Raw genomic sequence first — 22,070 nt, forward strand, 5'->3', positions numbered from 1 at the left:
GTATTTTCAAACCAGTAAGACCGCAACCTGTACATGAAGAAAACAGGAAATTCCTTCTTTTTTACTTTTCCAATAGAAGATTTAATGCAATCAACATCTGCAACGTTCTACATCACAAGGAGGTAACATCTAAAAAAATCCTATTTATTTTCAAAATCAGTCTGTTCCTATTGTATCCTACAAGTACACCAAAACCATAGCACCTAAAGTATTTTACTATAAGCAAGCATTATATGACCTTGACTTAGAGCAATACTTGAAAAACCCTCAGACATGTGACTGTTCCCACTCGCCTTATAATTCTGGCTATTTTATTTCTGGGGATCTAAACATAATTCTACATGAAAATCTCCGAAAGATGATTACTCATGGTCCTAAGTTTAGAGAACCCCAACACATCAATTTGAGCCATAACTTCAAAATATGGATTCCATTGAGGACTTTTAGCTAAACAAGAAAAAGTTGCACTGGACACTTTGTCAGAATGGGTCAAAACAATCAGGTCTCTAATAAAACATCGCATTCATAACTTGAAAAACTGTGTATGATCGACCAAAGTCCGTTTTCAGAGACAAAGAGCCCGTGAAATGTCTCACATCTCTTCATGATCAGTACGTTGTTGCTCCCGCGGACAAAGCTTCGAATAATATTGTCTTTGTATGTAATACGTATTACTACGAATGTCTTGTAAAAGAATTAGGAATAAAAGTGCACTCAGGTTATCCAATATATAAAGACATATCATTTGACAAGGATGAGATTTTGGCAAATCATAAGTCCTTCATGGCTTCAATGAACATTACTTTGAACAAAAAATCGGAGGACTTACCTTGTTTGTGTGCGATACATAAGCTTCACAAAGTTCTGTACAAACACGGTACATTTCCAGCTCCTCTACATGTTCTGCTAAAGAATTTCTATTAGATTTACTAAAATTCTGTCCGCAGTGAAAGTGGGTCTTCAAATATACTGTGAAACTGTTTACTCGCGTAGTGGTATAAACCATATGTGGATTCTTAAAAGTTCTAAAGAACTTCAAGACAATTTTAAATGTCGGTCTTTATCTGAAATTAGTTCTATCAAAACTTTTGATTTTTCGACCCTGTACTCACCATTCCTTGTGTGAAATTGAAAAATCGCCAGAAAGAAATAATCCATAATGCCTTTCAACATAAAAATGGTAGCGTACGCTATAAATTTATTCCTTTGGGATATCATAATGCAATTTTTTTTTTATAGTGCACAAAAGGGTAAAACATGCTACACAGAGGAACAAGTGTTGTATACTGGAGTTTCTTTTCGACAACATATTTGGAGTCGGAGGTAGATTTCTACGGGAATAAACTGTGCGTCTCTGATTGCCGACCTCTTCTTATTTTCATATGAATCGGAGCCCCTTAAGACACTTTTCAAAAACAAGAAGATCCAGATATATTGATGATGTTCTTTTCATTAACAATCCTAACTTTTCTGATTGGGTTCCATTAATATATTCCCAAGAATAAGAAATTGAATAAATAACAGACATGGATTCCTCTGCCTCATTTTTAGACTTATACCTCGAATCAACTTACACAGTCGTCTCAGTACCAGAAGCAATGACAAACGAGACGATTTTTATTTTGAAATTATTAATTTACCCCACCTAAGTAGCAATATACCAACTTCACCTGCTTATGGTACACACATTTTATTTTATTTAATTTATTCGATATTCAAGAGCGTTCAGCTCCTACTCAGACTTTATAAAACATCACCAAAGTTTGACCATAAAGTTGAAGAACCAGGGGTAGGTCAAAGAACGTCTCTTCTTTTTCTACAAAAAATCATCGGAAGGTACCAAAACCTTGTTGATTTATATTTCGTATCAACTTCACAAATAATACATGACGGTCTTGGGTATAGATTCTGCGTACTGACGTTGTTTATCATCCTAATAACGTGTTATGTTGTTCTTTTATTTGTCTTTGTTCTATTATAAATATTATTTTTACTGTTTATTCTGTTTTCAGTGATATCCATTTGACGTGGCTCGGTACTTATACATCCCGTCAATGTGTTGTTTGGATTATCTTTATTTTTTTCTGATGTTGTGTAAGTTTCACTGTTTGTGTTTCTTGGGAACACATGACGTGGCTCTGTACTTTTGAACATCCCGCGATTATGTTATTATTCTATTATAAATTCATTATGTTATTGTTCTACTATAATGCCAATATTATATTGCTCTATTTTAATTTTGAAAACACTTTGAACGACAAAATTATTTTATATCTCTTCCAGTGTGACATTTACATTCTGACGACAAACAAGCGACTCTACACTAGAGTTGATGTGAACCTTTTCATTCATTCACAGGACTTCAAATATTTCAATCCTTTATGGGTTGATTAAAATACTTAAACTTATATAAGTAAGCAATGAATGTGGTTGTTTTAGTTGATAGATTCGTTTTAGTGCTTCTTTTTTTTTGTTTAATATTTGATAATTTTGTTACACCGTGATGACTGCTGTATCCCTTTTTAGAAAATTTTACCTATTATGTCTGTTTTGTTCACGCATCGTTGTAAATATAATGGAATTTGAAACGACTGTCATACAAGTGAAATGTTTAGTGCTACAAAACCAGGTCCAATCAACCATTTTCTACATTTGAAAATGCCTGTACCAAGTCAGGAGTATGACAGTTGTTGTCCATTCTTTTGATGTGTTTGATCATTTGGGTTTGCCCTTTGATAATGGAACTTCCTCGGAGTTCAGTATTTCTGAAATTGTTTACTATACACATTATTTCATATACCAAGAAATCAATCAGCGGTGTTCATTACATATTATAACACAATAATAACTACTGATAAAATCATGATACAGGAAATTATAAAATTGTTTTCTCTCTCCAATATCATATACCAATACATGAAAGTGAAGTGGGTTTATTTTTTATTCAGAAATATTCAATTGCATCATCCACAAGTTGTACTGTTGAAACAAGGCTGATCTGAAAAACACAAAAACAAAAAACATTACCCAAACTGAACTGCATATTTTGTATAATATATGACTGTATAAATGTAACAATTTCAACTATTTTCCTGACTCATTTTTCTTAAATTACGGTTTCGGGACATATGAAAGCATGACATTGCATTTCATTATTTATCAGATGCAATAATATAATGCTTTAAATAAATGCTTGCTTGCCTGGCATTACGACTCTAAATCTTTTGCCATTCAACTGCCAAGCTTTAACATCATGCTTTGGCATGAACTTTTGCATTCACATCCGGTCTTTGTCTAGTTATCACATGATCCGTTATGGAATGGATTCTGTTTCTTTGAACTTATGATACACATTTTTATCAAATCATTCACACAGAACTGGTTTTGAACATGTAGATAGCAATGCTTTTAAACTATCGTTGAGAAAGATATTCCCAATGATTTAAGTCTTATATTATAGCTACAATTATATAAAATGCTTAAATAAACGTACTCTGGATAAGGGTTCTACAATCACCCTTCGTGTTACAATTTTTTCCAGTACAACATGCTGAACATAAAACAAGAGATCCAAGATCTGCTCGTTTTCCATGGTGAGTTGCCTTGTATTCTCTCAACATTACGTCACAAACCTACAAAAACACAAATAAACAATTACATTAGATGGTCTCAGTGTGTTTTAAATGGTTATAAATTAAATGTTTACAAAAAAATTGAATTTTTTAAAATACTAAGGCTATTCTACCTCAGGAATAGATTACCTTAGCTGTATTTAGAAAACTTTTTTTGGGGTCATCAATGCTCCTCAACATCGTGCTTTATTTGGCCTTTTTAACTTTGTTGGATTCGAGCGTCACTTATGAGTCTTTTGTAGACAAATAAACTCATCAAAGATACCAGGACTAAATTTATTATATACGCCTGACGTCATCCAAGACTCATCAGTGACGCTCAAAACGCGCGTCTGGCGTATATACCAAATTTAATCCTATTATCTATCTATGATAAGTTTATTTAACATGCGCAAACAAGCAAAAAGTATAACCTCTAAATATAAATACTATATCGGCTGACAATCTAAATTGAATCATACTGAAATCTCGCTGACATAAATAAAAGTAGTACAACTCGATTATTTGAATACTTCAAATTTTACAATAATAATAGTTTGTCTAATCGCTTTGATATGTATGTATTGCAACTTATTTATAGGTTTTTCAAATATTCTTAATCACATTCAGTATTTTCATTGTTAGTTACAAACATAGATTGAGCTTGAACTAACATAGCTTATATGAGAAATTGAACATCTTGTGAAGGCATGAATAACTTGTTAAACATCAAATATGACGAACAGTTCTGAATTTTGCCAAGTGCTTGGCCTTTGTGGGGTAGGAAAGATTTATTTTATTGCATCTTTCCTGGTGGCTTAGTTGACCCCTTCCTAGGCCAAGCTATTGTATTCTGTATTATTTTATTATCGTTTTATGTTTTGCATTCATTATTATCAGAGACATATAATACATTATATGTCTCTGTTATTATCTTGTTGGAAAACGTATATGTATATATTATATATTGTTTATTTTTGTATGAGAAACATTTTTACTCTGAATAAGTAAAAATATTGCAATTCAACTTCCAGTTTCTCTTTTCATTTATGCATTGACCAAATGGTCCAATAAATGTTAAATACATGAGATACTCGCCGATTCATTCAAGTGAAAGGTAAACCTCTCGTTGTTTGTTTGGGTTGAAGGAGGAAAGCATAAATAAAAGTAGTACAACTCGATTATTTGAATACTTCAAATTTTACAATAATAATAGTTTGTCTAATCGCTTTGATATGTATGTAATATTTAACTAATTATAATTAACTAAAACAAAAAAAAGAACATGCGTTATGTTTACAGTTTATGACCATTTTAACATGTTTTGTATAGTTATACAGTGTAGGTAGTTAGGTAAGAAATAAACACAGCAGCTGCGTGTAAATCCCGTATCATACCACCGTATTGTACTAATGCACCTTAGTGTAATACAGTTTATTTAGAGTAACCATATGCCGGATGAACAAAAAGTGTGTCATTTATTGAAAAACATATGGCTTGGTATACAAGAAAACTTCTCTAGTGTTCAAAAACATTTTTCACAAAATCCCCCCGCTTCAAGCTCTGGATCCGTGCCTGTGTATTGGGTGCAAATCGTAAAGTTTTTGTGCCCATCTTTTGGAGAATGGTGCTAAAATGTTTTGGGTCTCTTGTAGAGGCGTTTGATAGAATGAAGTTGTATGTAGTATAGTGCTGACTATTTAGCTAGAGGGATGGGGGATGGGTGTATTGTCTTAACAAATGTTTTTTAAATGCGCAACATTTCTTATGCTATTTGATATCATATCCTCACGTAACGTTATTTGTTTTAAGTAGATATAATTACATGTGGTATGAATGACAACGAGACAACACTCCATCCAAACGTAAACCGTTATAGGTTAAATAAGGGATATCAACACTGAGCCGTGGATCACACCGAACATCACGCTACATGTATGAAGGGCCCAAATAATGAATAGTGTAAAACTATTCAAACAGGAATACCACCGGTCTAATTTATATACAAAAACGAGAAACAAGCATGAACAACATAAAAAAAAACACTGAACATCAGGTTCATGCCTTAAGACAGGTGCAAACAATTACAGCGGGTTTAAACATTTGAATGTACTAATCTTCACCTCATCTGAAACTACAGTGTAACATCACAACATAGAAAGACCCACTATAAAATATCAATTGAAATTACTTAATTTAATCAAAAGTCATATTAACACAAGTGAACATACATTAAACGAATAAAGTTTATCTATGATGCAGTGTAAATACAAAATCAATAAAATAAGGGATGAATAAAAAAAGGCAATAGCAGTATACCACTGTGAGATATTTAATAATTTCAGAGAGTTAACAATAAACTTGAACAAAAGTCCGCCAATTGATATTATATTTGCCATACTTACTGTCTTTAATTCGCATCCCAGTTCATGTATGATTCTACCACCTGAAAATATCTTATTCAGTTTACACACCTGCAAATGTTAATAATACATCGAAAATAAGTTTTAAAGTAATCAAGAGAACTCAGTTGAACTATGGTTTCGTCATACAAATGCGGCCAATGCCATAATATTAAAGTGCAACCGTGTTTGTATTTATTTGAATGTTTGCTGTGTTACAATTTCTTTACTCTGAAACAAATTACCTGTTTCTGTTATACCTTCCATACATCCAATTCTAATTCATGTTGACAACTTGTAAACTACAGAACTCATATTCATGTTCTATTGCAGTACAAAACGAATCTATTAATTACAGTTTGTATACCAGGATGAATTTAAGATGAATTTATATTCCGCGAAACTACTTGAAAGATTTTGAAGCATCAACATTGAGGTAAACTATGAGGTCATAAAAATTAAAAACGCTCAAACCGATGCTGTTTCGCTACTTCTATGGTTACGATTTGGATAAAACAGCGTTTTTTGTAGTAGATGTTGATTCATATTCGATTTGATTCGACTTATAGTAGATTCTAGAATTTTACTTTTGGGACCAAAGACATGTCAATTTGAATTTTATTTTAGCATATAGTTAATGAAAAAATACATAAAGATTGCATGTTAATTGTTGTTGATGAACATTTCAATTAGACTATACATCTATAAAAATCATGAACGAAAATCCACCGTGAAATTTTAGCAATATGTGATATAACATCAAAGAAAATAAATGACATAGATGTAAGCAGTCTTCGCCCGAGACAAATAAGATAAAAACCGCAATTTTTATACGTGAGCATGTAACTGTTCGGAGTCAAAACCGAAGATACTGCTGTCAACAGGCACCTTAACGTGTATAACTTGTTCATTTGCCTTACATTTGAAAAATATGAAATTCAGTACAAACAGATCACCGATCACCAGAGCAATACACAGAAAAATAAAATACATTCCGTTGATACAATTTGATTTGATTGTATTATAGCTGTTACCAAAATCCAAGAAAAATGTTAGTACCTATATTTGTCATATTAAAAATATACAATGATAGAATGCAGTGATAATTCTGTAAAATTTAAAATTAAAATGATAACATCATTTAGCAAATGCATAATGAAACCAATGGCCTTTTTTAAAATATTTGTTGTGAACATTTTTTATATTTTCAAAAGAACGTCAAATAATCACTCAACGAAAGTGTTTTGCCAAGAATTCCACTTTTGACCTGAAAAAAAACAACAAAAAGCGTTGTTTTAAAAAAAAATCTGAATGTTTTTTGGGGGTTTGTTTTGTTTTGTTTTTCTAGTTTTTGTTTTACTTTTGCTATGCATATATTGAATGTTTGTCATGAATGGATTACCTACATCTTTTATCTTTTTAAGCTCTGTTTTTAAGGATCGTGAGATATATGATTACAATGCGGAAACTAATTAATTACCTCAGTAGGTTGACAACTTTGAAAAACAGTACAATCACTAGAACGAGACACACGGTCACACACTCCACATGTGTCATACGACACAGAAGAATCTATGTATAGTAAAACGAAGAAAAACAAGTATGTTATAACAATTAGAGCAATGTAATTTCAAAACGAATTGGACTGTGAATAATGGACAATCTGAATGACGAAAACGTTACAAATATTGATTATTTTTTTAGCAAAACATATAACGCTAAAAATGCACAATATCTTATGAATTAAAGTCATATATGTAAGCTTGTGCAATATGTCATTGAATTCACATTATGTATGTTTTATGTTTAAAGCAGATTCCAAATAAATGTACAAAAATTATATATAGAAACGAAACTAGATTATACTTTTGAATAAAGAGCAATAGATCATGCTTTATACTGATTCATGTATAATCGGCCGTTTAAAAAAGATCTCAAGTAATTCTAAAACAAACGGTACCGCGTTGGCTGTACCAAATTTGCATTTTGATAAACAAGTGATTATCACGGTCACTATACTATACTATACAATTATAGAATTTTGATGAGGATTATACAATGATTTATCAACCCAAGAGATATGATATTCACCGGACCAACGACCGAGTGTGATTGTCACATCTATGGCGTTGATCACTCATTGTATCAACTGAAATCAAAAGTAACCAATTGTTTTATTATATGACTTTTTATCCTTCTTCAATTTTCTAGTATTTGCTTAAGAAGATACCTTTAAAACTGCTCCCTGTTTTTATATTAAATATATCTTATGCTTTTTCAGTTGCTAAGTTCAATTAGCTTAGTTAAAATATTAAAAAAAAGTAAACTTAAAACAAATACACCAAAAAGAGCAGAAAAAACGAAAACAAGAAGAAAAGAAAAAAAAACGGGAATTCCTTGACATCCTGAACCTACGTCATTGACGATTTATATATCTATATCTAGACACACGAACGCTGTTTCACCTTTTATATTAACCTCGTAGATTTTTGGCGCGGTACATATTACGTTTTATCAAGGAGGCCGTCCTATGCTTTTAGAAAATGAGAAAACAGAAAATTGTCAGTCATATAATAAAAATGTTTAAACAAGAGGCAAACCAAAACCAAATAACAAATGTAAAGACAAAATGAAAACAAACTGCATACTGATACATTGGTAAAATAATAAAGAATCAAAAACATAATGCATCTGAAGTTTTTTCGGAAAGGATATCCAGTTTGTTGTAGTTACTGTTGTCAAGTCATTAAGGGTTGCATATTTTGGTATTATTATTGACACGGTCATATGTTTTTTGCATCGTAAATAAACATTTAGTCTTAAACCATTTGTTGACATGGTACTGGCTATGTTTTTCTCATATACTTTATGATGATATTGTGCTAAACCCCTAACGGGAGGGGTTGTACTTGATTTTCATATGATAAAGACATTATCTTTCAATCAGTAAAATTAGAGTCCCAAGCTGGCATTTATGTATTTGTAAAATTATTTTGCAAGAAAACAGACAATTTCAAAATAAATAGTTCAAATTTCATTTGTTGGTATTTTTTTTTTTTTATTTAGCAAACATATTTGGGTTTTATTTCTGAATATCTTTAGACAAAGACTCGAATTATTGGTTTGAAAGGAAGCGGTAGTGTTACGAATCTGTGATATGTGAAATGCATGTATCTGTTGTTGCAACTTCAGTATGACCAATGAAATGCTTTGAATAAAAAGTTGTTTAACTGGAAAGTGTGTTTGTGGTTACTTCTTTGATTGCTAATTCTTTACTTACAGTGTAGGCCACATAGAACTTTGTTGCATGGGACTCCACTGCTATCAGGCTGTGTGTTACAGCACTGAGCACACACAACCGTAGCCTTCTTTTGTCTTATTAGTGGCAAATCAACATTTCTCTTTCCAACAGAAGCAATGAGATCGCATACCTAAAAACAAACAAGAAATGCAATCAAACTGAGATCTTCTAAATTAAGCATGATCTATTTGAATATTTCTATCCTGAAACGTCCTAAAGCGTTCCCTCTGATGCAGCTAAATCGATTATTTAAAAATGTAGTCTGTATTTTAGTTCCATAAAAATTCCGTTTTAAACGTTCGCCACAAACAAAACGGCTATGAAAATTGACAACACAAAATCCTGTTAATGTATATTTCTCCACGCAAAGAAAGTAACTAGCATTTTGGTAGAATATATCTGGTGGAGTACATATGATTATATCTGTTAAAGCCAAAAAGATAAAGAATAGCGAACTATTGTATAATTCAAATACCGAGTTCGAAAATACATTGACCAGATGATGACAAATGACTTAACACCCAGGGAATTCCATAAAATATAAACAAACGTTAACGCTGGTATGTTCAGGAATAACAGAGGATCGCATGTAATTGATGAAGGATAATTAAGGAAAACACTACTAGTTAGATATAAGAAGATATGGTATGAGTGCCGATGAGACAAATCTACATCCAAATTACAATTTGTAAAGGGAAACCATTACAGGTCAAATTACAGATTTGTAAAAGGAAACCATTACAGGTCAAATAACAGATTTGTAAAAGGAAACCAATACAGGTCAAATTACAGATTTGTAAAAGGAAACCATTACAGGTCAAATTACAGATTTGTAAAAAGAAACCATTACAGGTCAAATTACAGATTTGTGTTTGTTATATATCTCATTGAGAAGGAATGGCTTTGTAATAAAAGTGTGTTCATTACGATAGACTCATTATATTAAATTTTTGAAATTTGAAAGTACATGTAACTAGAGGTCTTTAATAGACATTGAAGAAAAATCTATTGTAGAACATTTAGCCATCCCAACTTCCTTAAACATTTGTTGTCACCTCAGCCTGTAGATTTGCCCTGATGTCTTGTTTTAGATCAACGTTTCTTGAGATTGTAGCTCAAATGAATGCACCATTATATTTTCAACTCTTTTCTTCATGTGCTTGATTTCATAAAGCCTAAATTGACTAATTTATTGATTTCTGTTTACAAATCATTTTCAAATTGAATTCATTTAGACACTTCATTTTACTTTTAGGATTTATAATTCCGTTATTGCAAATCAAACTATATCCTTAAAGTTTTTAATATATTGATTGACTGATATCAAAAACATCGATGGAATCTACTGGCAATCGCTTGGTTGATAGAAACTGTCTATTTTTCATATATAAGCATTGCATGCATTTGTCATGATATAATAAAAAAAAATCTGACACATCCCTCAAGAAATTAATGTGGTTATATGATCATATTGATCAAAGAGGTGTCAAAAGAACTATTATAATAAATCACAATAACCTTATAGTATCTATTGAATGAACTTATACTGATCACTTACATCGTATACGTGTCACAGCACACATGATCTCGGGAATAGATTAAAATTGAAAATGGAAAAAGGGCATGTGACAGACAAAAGATAACAACCCGACAAAAGAGAAGAAAACAACCTAAAGTCACCAATGGGTCTTCAACACAGCGAGAAAAATCGCACTCGGAGTTGTGTTTCAGCTGACCCCTAAACAAAAATGTATATAATATTATATATATTTGATATATTTGTTATGAACTAATTTGACAATGGTTTGATGTAACGGCAAAGTATCTTTTGTTGACAATTTTTACAGTCGTCACTCTTTCATAGAAAAATGTATCGAAGTAATCTATATTTATTAGTTTTCTCATGTAGTTTGAGCGTTCTTTACGATGACTTAATATGAACATATTACCACTAGTAATATTTTTATGAATACATTCCACTGTATCCATTCGTTTGATGTGTTTTGGCTTTTGAATACCAATTGATTAGGGACTTTCCTTTTTGAATTTTCCTCTGAGTTCAGTACTTTAGTAATTTTACTTTCGCTAATTCGACGAATATGTTCCAATTGTCGTAGTTTCATACACATGTCACCGGATATGTTCTTCCGGTAGCAATGCGATGGGTGTCACATTTGGAGCAGGATCTGAACTTCCTTTCGGGGCACTTGAAATCACAATAAAGTTTTTGGTAGGGGTCCGTGTTGTTGAGTTTTTAGATGTATGCGTTGTTTTATGTATTGTTTTTCGTTTGTCGTTTTCTTCTTTAGCCATATCGTTGTCAATTTATTTTCGACTTATACGTTTGAATGTTCCTTCGTATCTATCGTCTGACATTTCAAAATTATTTTTTATCATATAACAAAATAAAATTACTTTTAATTTTCTTTGATATCGTTTGAAGCTAAGATTGACATGATAGTAAAATTGATAAGGACCAATGTACAAGATTTTAACACTGATGAGTAATTTTGAAGCCCAAACATATTACCCTATTGCCTTACCTGCGTTGATCGACATCCTGCTGAGAAAACAGTAGATAGGTCTGGTAAAATTACTTTGTCTAAATAGCATTTCTGGAAAAAAACAGAATTAGACTTGTTTTAATACCAATTCTGATAAAATTGTGTTAGTACTTTACTTAAAATACAACTATAAAATACATTAAAACCCAGATCGGAGTCCGATATTATAATGGTAAAATTAAAAAAAAAACGTTCAATATATATCATCACCCATTTTTTTACCTTATTCCTGAAATCATTATATTTATTTACTCTCTTTACCAATATGCTTTTTTGTCTATGCAAATACGATACATTAATTCTACTAAATACACAATAAATAACAATACATTTAAACGTTGCTTTCAATGAAATATCAGGTTACTGTCGTTAAACCATGCTTAACTTGTCTTATGCTATGCTTCTTCCTTCGCCATGAATACATAGATAATTTACATACTTAAGAATTTTTTATGAAAAAAAAGTAAATTGTTTTACCTACCTCACCTGACCCTTGGCACACTTTCTGTCTTAAACACTTAGTAATATCTGGTTCACTGTCACAGAATAAGCAGGTAGGGCCTATAATTATCAATGAAATTGACCAGGTAAATAATTCAAAATTAAGATTTGTACCTCCTTCACGCAAAACTTTGATTCCTTGCCAGGCTTTAGTAATTTGTGGAGAGGTGTGTCATCCTTTTAATAAGATTTGGATTTTAAAATAGTTTGACCTCGCGCATCACTGAAGAGACATTGATTGTCGAAATGCACAGCTGGTGCAGAAAACTGGTACCGTTTACATACCATCGCAAAGGTCGATACCTCAGCTGGTGGAATGATAGTCCCTGAGGATCTCAACATTCCAGAAGATTTTGTGTTATCCAAATTTGATGGTACAAAATTGAGTGTATCTCCTTCATGGAAAGCTCTTACTGCTTGTTCAGGTTTGGCTATACTTTGTACATTGGTACCGTTTATGTTATTGAGGAAGTTGTTAAACAATATATCATTGTTAATTTAAAATTGATTATTTGATCGGTTCACAACTAGGTCTTCACAACAAGGTGACAACCAATAATGTTATACTCGTCGTCGCCATAATTCCGCTCTTATCTTCTTGTTTGTTTCATTGCATAATGTGACTTATCTTCTCAAAAATAACACGTTCCAATGGATTCAGCATGGACATAACTATGCAGTTATTTTGGCACGTTTTGTCCATGGGAACTAGCAGTAGTAGTTTTTCTTCAAGAGTACACAGATTCATTCGGCTTTACTGTATTACCTTGACTGTATTTGGTGAAATGGCTTAGGAATACTATGTCCTTAATGCTCTTGAATTTTGTGATTTTTTTGAACTTTTTTATTAAAGCGTGACTGATGGCTTTTTTCCGGACAAAACGAGCGTCTAACGTATTGTAAATCTGGTATCGATAATGAGTGTATTTCCTTTTAGGTGTTGATCTGCCCTTCATCGACCTTGGTCGGGTGGTCTTTGTCAACTTTTTTCTTACGATTCTACTTTTATGAATACATTTATATTAATGTAAGCATTCGATACTTTAACCTATAATGGTTTACTTTTTAAATTGTTATTTGTATGGAGAGTTGTCTCATTGGCACTCACACCACATCTTCCTATATCTATCTATGATTTTTTAATACATGATTTCCTTTTTAATAAAACAGGCCAAGAAGATGTTTGGAGAAACATAAGTAACACTTACGACCGGTACATAAATGTGCATTACATGGAATTCTATTCTTAGCAGCTGTATTACAGCACTGTGCACAGAGTACCGACGTCCTCCGTGATCGACTGATGTCATCTCTTCTCCCTACGGCATTTCCTAACAAATCACAAACCTTAAATACAATGAAATATTTTTTGACATTAATGTGACAGCCATCAGCGTGTTTACTGTTTTCATTATTTCACTATTTGCTAAACTGAGGACCGCACCGTGGAACTGGTTGTATCGTGTTTTTCTTTAGGAATGTGTTAAGTCGTTTGGTACCCCGTCCGGCGCAAAGCAACAACTTCAACATGTTTATATATACCTAAACACTAAACATTATGCATAAGAGAATGAGACAAGCATGCCTGGATTGGAACCATTATGTGTCTGAGTAGGTTTAAATATGTCTTTCAGTTTGCGGTTCGATAAATAGGGTTTACATTTCACATCAACATGTTATTGTCCGTGAAGGCATGTTATTTTTGAAACTGGGCCCTTAACACAAAATCATCATCGTCATCTGGATCTTGGATATAGAAATCGATATAGTCGAAAACGAGAGTAGCGAACATCATTAATGTCGTAATCTTTTAATTTTATAGGCAAAGTGTTATTTTGCTTACCCCTTTTGCCCGGCAGCCTGCAGAATAAACTACAGCAGAGTTTTGCAATGTGGATTTGTCAAAGAAGCAATCCTAAAATAAAACAAGAAAGCCCTTTCAAGCCTTTATAAATGGATAATTGAACTTTCCAGAAATTATTTATATGAAAAGTTTCTACAATGTAAGTTTTATATTTTTAATCGACATGACAGAGATCAGTGGTTCCATACAAGTCATAAGAAGAAACGTCTATTTGTTGCAGAATATTCTTCGTGGTTTCACCAATTGATAATACAAAAAATAATATCTGCAAAGCATATGACCCTGATACCCTAGCGTTGATATCACCCCGAGGGTCTGACAATGTGTTGTGCGATTGTTTGATAATGTGCGGGTATGTGGATTTGTGTAAATTGTTTTCTTTATCGTTCTTGCTTTTGGTGGGGTTCGTGTTGCTTATTCTTTAGTTTTCTATGTTGTGTCATGTGTTCTATTGTTTGTTTGTTTGTCTGTATGTCTTTTTCATTTTTAGCCATGACGTTGTCAGTTTATTTTCGATTTATGAGTTTGACTGTCCCTCTAGTATCTTTTGTCCCTCTCTTATATAGGTTTTTGTTTACTTGTTTATCGTTGACATTCATTCCAAAAACCAAACCTTTCTCATATATAACTTCTATATATAGTTTAATATGAATTATTTTAAAAGAAGTTTGTGATAAGGAGGCTATCTTTTATGCTACGTTTTTTTTTGTCTGCTTTGGTTATAAGGAAAATACAGTACAGTTAAATATTTTGATGCTTAAATACCAGCTAGTGAAACAAAAATGGCTTCATTGTTGTCAACTAAGACTTAAATTCGAAATCAACTTCCAATAGATATAAGAAAAATTATTGTATCCCTAGCCTGTTATAAATTTTATTTCAGATATTTGAAATGAACTCTGAATTCAAATGTTTACCTCTAGTCCATCCCGACATTCTACTTGATGTGTCAAACACCTGGATCTGTCAGATTCGCTGTGACATGATAAACATGTTAGACCTGTAATATAAATTGAATTATATTTTCACATTGTGACATCATTCTGGTATACAATAATTTCACGTAGAAATGACGTATTTTTTTTTAATTTTAGCATTATATTTGCCATTTGAAAATTTAAGCCGATTACAAATGTCATCTATTTTTTTTTTTTTTTAATTCAATCATAAAGGTGTTTTTACTGTATTATTTCTTGTTGTATATCTAAATTTCGTTATTATTTATCCTCCTCCTCCTCCTCCTCCTCCTCTTCCTCTATAGAATTAATACTTTATCGACAGTTCCCAGATTCAACAGCTAGGGTATAGATTTCTCAAAGAGGTTCTTTATTTCTATATTCTCCAGCTTCTCAGGCCATTATCTCAATTCTTGTTTGTATTTCAGCACCCCGTGTTTTATATTCTTCATTTATTTTGGCAAATTTTTCTCTGCTCTTTTATCCCCTTTTATTCTGCTCTGTGTGTCCATAATTTTTTATTCTGTAAAACCCCATTCAGACCCTCATGATAAAAAGTAAAAGTATTCAATTTACCGATTTCCATTAGTGTAGGAATATTATACGAAAATGAATTGAAGCATATATTATCATACCCAATGAACTCTTCCATATGATTGACGTTACAGTAACAAAAAGAACTGAAATGATGAATAAAAAGCTGTGATAATGCGTTCACATTATTTTCCATGTCTTATACTATGTTACACAAAATAATACTTAGTAATAGATTAGAGAACAATTGAAGGTCTTTCCACTACTTAAAAGTTTTTATTGATGAATATATTTAAATGCAGTTGAAAATGTCATTTCCAGTGTCAAATGACAGTTCATTGTAAGCTAATTCAAAAAATGTATGTTTTTTTGTTACCCCCGGTCTGAAAAATGTAACTTCCGGTATTCATTGATAGTTTATTTGACACAGTTTTCAAAAATATGTTGTTCTAAACTTTTACATAAAATAAGTACAAATATACTCACTTCCGGTTAACACAAGGTCACTTCCGGTTTGCCTTTTTTCAAAGTCATCTGGCTTGTAACCTAATGCACAAAGTCCTATATGCCTTTATGATGTATAAATATAGGTCAAAATCTAGAACGTCAAATTAACATATGACCTTGACCTTATTTTGAAGGTTATAAACAAAGGACTTCAAATCAAAAGACCCGAGGTCTTTTATATGTATGGTTATTTTAAAAGTTGCAAATGTTTATCACTATACGATCCTTTACCATAGTTCTAAATGTCAGAGGCCTGAGGCAAAAACTCCCAATTTCTATCTACGCATCCTTTCAACCAAAATTTATGAGTTACGACATATTGCAAATGACAATATATTAAAAACGGTCAATATCTTTATACAGTATACGATCTATCATACTTACATATATATGATAGTACCATTTTGTGAAACCTAAAACAAAATGTAAAACCGTATGATATATTTGCTGAACATAAAACACAATACTAACGATTTTGGGCAACCAAAAAAAAATATGTACAAAAAATATATGTACATGTAACTATTGTATCCCAATTATTTTTTCATCAGTGTTCAAAAAGAGATATAATGTTTTTTTGTAAACTCCGTCCGGACCCTCGTGTGTCAATTTGAAAAAATAAGTAAATATAACGTACAACTGTTACAAGTGTCTGGATTAGGGGAGGTCCTTTATTTCTCTATTGTTTAACTTTTTGACATGTTTCACTGTTCTTTATAAAAAAAAATTCCATTATTCTATATTCTTTATAATTTTGCTCATTTTTCTGTTTATATTGTTTTTCGGTCAATTGGCGGTTCTCTATTCTTGAAATGTTTTCCCATTATTCTCTATACTGTAAACATGTAAACCTCGGGCATATATTACCTTAGCTGTATTTGGTAAAACATTTAGGAATTTTGGTTCTCAATGCTCTTCAACTTCGTACTTTATTCGGCCTTTTTAACTTTTTTGGATTCGGGCGTCACTGATGAGTCTTTTGTAGACGAAACGCGCGTCTGGCGTATATACTAAATTTAGTCCTGGTATCTGTGATGAGTTTATCTACACCCTCAGTTGCATAACTGTTGATGGTATATATATTCACTACAAACCATTAAAAGTCTGAAATGGCCTATATCTGTACTCGACTGTACTGATTTTTACTCGACCAGTCTGAATTCGTCTGAGATTTACTTGATAATACTCGACTGTAGTCTGAAGCATACTTAACAGTCAGAATGTGTACTTGACCAGTACTTAACCATGTTATACTAGTCTGAACCGTACTCGACCTAGTCTGAACCGTACTCGACCTAGTCTGAACCGTACTCGACCTAGTCTGAACCATACTCGACCTAGTCTGAACCATACTCGACCAAGTCTTAACCATACTCGACCTAGTCTGAACCATACTCGACCAAGTCTTAACCAACCTAGACCTATTCTTTGTATCTATCAACTGAATTTTATCATTTTAGGATTTTTTTTAAATAAAAATGAAATTTGAACAACAAATTGAAATAAAAAATGTTTTCAATACAGTATTGAAATTAAAATTTTACAATAATCAATCATAATATAACGTCAACACAATATTAATCAACACTTACGTAAAAATATATATCAACTTTTAAAATATAAATAAAACAAGCTGATCACATAATCTAAAAAAATGAATTGTGACTAACAAATGACTAATATTTTCAATATTTATTCAAAATTTTATTAATACTTCGGAAATATTTTATGATTACTGGACTATTTTCACCATTAACTTAAACCTAGTAAAGATTTAGTTGAGTTGAATTAATAATGCAGTGAATGTTTTTTTATTTATATATATATATAAAATAGTATATAAAACAACTTAATAAAATTTAAAAAATGAGAGCTTAATTGTTTTGATTTATTAAACCAAGAATTTAATGTAATCATGATAATAGAATTTCCATAGCAATCCTTGATAACCTTTTTAAAAAAAAAAATTTATTCCAAAGTAACAGTAAAAATTTATTTCAATTAATTTAAGTAATTTTTTTTTGTCAAATTAACATGGCATACAGAAAGCACTTTAATATGTTCTAATTACCTCAATACATGTGTGTTTTACAGGTAAAAAGAAATCCCTATTTTATTAAATTCGTGTATTACTTATCTAGTACATACATGTATATTTGAAAGGCCTTGTTATTTAACTTAAACAGGATGTTGCAATTTTGAATCAATGTTATTTAGAATTTAATACCTCTGACCAGGTGTGATCTTATTTATGAGTTTGCCACAAGCAGAGGTTATTCTATATATTTCACCACTAATCAGAAAAATAATTTTATTTATTTATTTAATATTATCCCTTTTTGATATAAGTTTTATATAATATATTTTTTTTCATCCTAAATATAATCATATATATATTTCTAATATAAGGTTAAATTTTTTTATAAATTTTGTTGGCTGTTGTTATATATGTCATTAAATAGAAATTTATTTTAAGAAGTTAAAAAAGTAGAGTTTGTTGGTCTAGTATGGTTCAGACTGGTCGAGTACTGTTCAGACCTTTGGTTAAGTATGGTTCAGACTGAAAAAATAGGTCGAGTTCAAGTCGACAATGGGTTAAGACTGTTTCAGACTGGTCGAGTAATAGTTCAGACTATTTTCAACGGCAAAGATAAGGGTCAAGTACGATTCAGTACAGTCAAGTATGGTTCAGACTGGGATCGAGTAATGTCAAGTAAAAGTCAGACCAATTCAGACTGGTCGAGTAAAAATCAGTACAGTCGAGTACAGATATAGGCCATTTCAGACTTTAATGGTTTGTAGTGATTTGATTGACTCTATTTAGATAAGTAAGTATAAATAAAGGCAACAGTAGCATACCGCCGTTCGGAAGTCATAAATCGATTGAGAGAAAACAGATCCGGGTTACAAACTAAATCTGAGGTACATGTATACTGTACACAGCAACTATAAAAGGAAAACAACGAAACAACAGAAACACTAAAGTGCAACAAAAAAAACGACAATGCAACGCACACATAAACGAACTTTAAGATAACAATTGCCATTTTCCTGACTTGGTAAAGGACACTTTAAGAACAAATGGTAGGTTGAACCTGGTTTTGCGGCTAGCCGAACCTCGCGCCTTAATGGTAATATCAAATATAACACTAAAATGACAACATAACATGACAGGACTACTGTACAAATAAATGAAAGAACATTCAGGACAGAGAAATACACAAATAAACATAACAATAGGATATTTAACTTTCTTTGGACTCAGGATGATTAAGTGACAAACACATATGGTTTAGACAATATTTTTTGGTGAGATTAAGAGTTGACCTTCAGTTGTCTTTTGGTGACCGTGTTATTTGGTTTCCTTTTTATTTACGTATAATTCATACATTATATAGAAGCATAACTTTAAAAATAAATCTCTGAATCTACTTACATCATAGCTGTATAAGTCATAAATAATTTAGTAAAATTATGCAAATAATTACCTTCAATTGGTATGTCTTATCAGGAATGACATACACTAGTATACAGAGTTGAAAAGATCAAATTGTATATATGCACGATTTTATCAGAGACTGATAGCTTTATGAAAAGATTTACATATTTTCTTTTCCCCTTATCTTTTCAGAGACATATTGTATTACATGTCTCTATCTTTTCCACATTGAAAGTTACAAGTGAAATTGAAGAAACCCATTAATAAAATTACAATCTCTGCTTGCAATTAACCTAGATGGTCCTATATTTAACTCAATAGGTTAAGGATACCTTAGTCGGTCCGTTCGAATTCAGAACTAATATGCTTAAAATTGGATAATTCGTGTGTGCTGCATTGAACGAGTAGGAGAAGGGTAAGAGTTTTATATGATCCCAACGGAATAAACTGTAACGTGTTAGTGTGTTCCTTTAGTATGGTGTTTGTGTCATATGGAACTCTTGCCAGGAGTAGTACTAAAGGTCAAAAGAACCTATCTCAACACTTTCAATAAATATAAAAAGGAGTTGTGATATGATTGTCAATAAGAGAACTCTCCCCAAGAGACCAAATGATACAGAAATTAACAACTATAGGTCACCATACGGCGTTAAACAATGAGCAAACCCCATACCGTAGTTAAGTTAACTTTTGTGAATTTAAAAAGAATTCTTTATTAAAATAGTATGGAAAAAGCAATTCAGCAAAACCGTTTTATAGAGAGAAAAGGCTATAGATCAGTGTCAATTACCGGAAAATAAACTGAAATTTGATTTACAATCAGATAGGTTTTTTTTCTAAACGACCAAAAATGATGGAAGATGTACAGTTCATCCTTAATGCATCACTTATAGATTTCTTAAGGAAAAGTTAGAATTCGATAATCATTACATTTTTAGCAATGACAGAGGTACATACATATCATGTATATACTTTATAGATATAAAAGATGTGGTATGAGTGCCAATGAGACAACACTCCATCCAAGTTACAATTTATAAAAGTAAACCATTATAGGTCAAGGTACGGCCTTTCACACGGAGCCTTGGCTCACACCGAACAACAAGCTATAAAGGGCCCAAAAAAATTACTAGTGTAAAACCATTTAAACAGGGAAACCAACGGTCTAATCTTTATTAAACCGAGAAACGAAAAAACGTATAAACTACATAAACAGAGGTCAATCACTGTACATCAGATTCCTAACTTAGGACAGGTGCAAACATTTGCAGCGGGATTAAACGTTTAAATGGTTACTGTATCAAACCTTCTCCCTTTTCTGAAACAATAGTATAGCATCACAACATAGAAAGACACACTATAAAATATCAATTGGAAGACTTGACTCAATCAAAAAACGCAAATTTACACACAATGAACGAATAAATTTGATCTGTGATACCTGAATGCAAATACATAGTTAAATGCAAATACATAGTTAATTAAAATTATAAGGGATAAATAATAAAGGTAAAAAGTAAATAAACAGGTATAAACTTAATTTATGATACCGCTGTGAAATATTCAACAATTTTTAGAAAATCATCACTTTTAAAAAAACCTGCGTCATATTATACACAGGTAAATGAAAATAATTTTGTCGAAAATATAAAAAAGAATATTTGGTAGGAATGCCAATCAGACAACTCTCCACAAGAACCCAAAATGACAGAAATTAACAACTATAGGTCACCGTACGGCCTTCAACAATTAGCTTATTTCTTCTTCTGTGTGTATAATATTCCGTTTAGAAAAACCAAGAAATGTCTTGTACATAAATAAAATGATCAAACACTTGGTAATATGGGTTGAATATCAACAATAAAACATTGGTGCTAGATGAAACATCCTGTACTGCTGCTCGAACAGTATTAAAGAAGAAATAAAATAATTTTGATGTTCATAGTACAAAGAAGTGAAAAGGAGTAGGTCCAGTAAGACCCCTTTTTGGCCCCAAAATATAGCAGTTTTACAAAATTGTTAAAATGTAAACTTTGAGTTATTTAATGTAAAGTAGAATGCTTCTGCTACATAAATATGGGCTGTTTTTGACAATACAATGCACATATATCGGGTACGGGCATCATTAAGTCATGCTAAATTACTGAAATTTTCACAATTTTAGCATTTTAGTTAAATTTTAGACGGTTTCCGTCTTAAATGAAAGTGGCCGCAATTGTGTTCATTCTTAATATTGAAATGTAAGTTGTATTAGATGATAATACATAACATATATAAAGGTTGAGGATGAACACGGATGCGGCCACTTTAATTTTTGACAAAAACTATCTGAAAAGTGACATTTTTTGGCATATTTGATAGATTTTTCATATTTAAGCTTGAATTGGACCA

General features: G+C 31.6%; 1 protein-coding gene across 2 annotated transcripts; it reads right to left on the reverse strand.

Moving 5' to 3' along the window:
- Window positions 1-2,875: 2,875 nt before the first annotated feature.
- Window positions 2,876-19,767, reverse strand: LOC139527826 (uncharacterized). Of its 2 annotated transcripts, XM_071323502.1 has the most exons (14): window positions 19,729-19,754; window positions 16,625-16,653; window positions 16,220-16,279; window positions 15,835-15,879; window positions 15,161-15,243; window positions 14,223-14,294; window positions 13,588-13,726; window positions 12,360-12,439; window positions 11,858-11,929; window positions 9,294-9,444; window positions 7,494-7,585; window positions 6,017-6,085; window positions 3,494-3,632; window positions 2,876-2,998 (listed from the first exon to the last, which is right to left on the reverse strand). In XM_071323502.1, exons 2-14 carry the CDS (start codon window positions 16,641-16,643, stop codon window positions 2,964-2,966), a joined length of 1,056 nt encoding a protein of 351 aa, XP_071179603.1. In that variant the 5' UTR covers window positions 16,644-16,653; window positions 19,729-19,754; the 3' UTR covers window positions 2,876-2,963. The 2 variants fall into 2 exon arrangements, with proteins under 2 accessions (XP_071179603.1, XP_071179605.1); XM_071323504.1 differs by lacking the exon at window positions 16,220-16,279 and having other exon boundaries at window positions 19,729-19,767.
- Between the last annotated feature and the right edge of the window lie 2,303 nt (window positions 19,768-22,070).

This window comes from Mytilus edulis, chromosome 6, assembly GCF_963676685.1.
Source record: "Mytilus edulis chromosome 6, xbMytEdul2.2, whole genome shotgun sequence".
Classification (NCBI taxonomy): domain Eukaryota; kingdom Metazoa; phylum Mollusca; class Bivalvia; order Mytilida; family Mytilidae; genus Mytilus; species Mytilus edulis.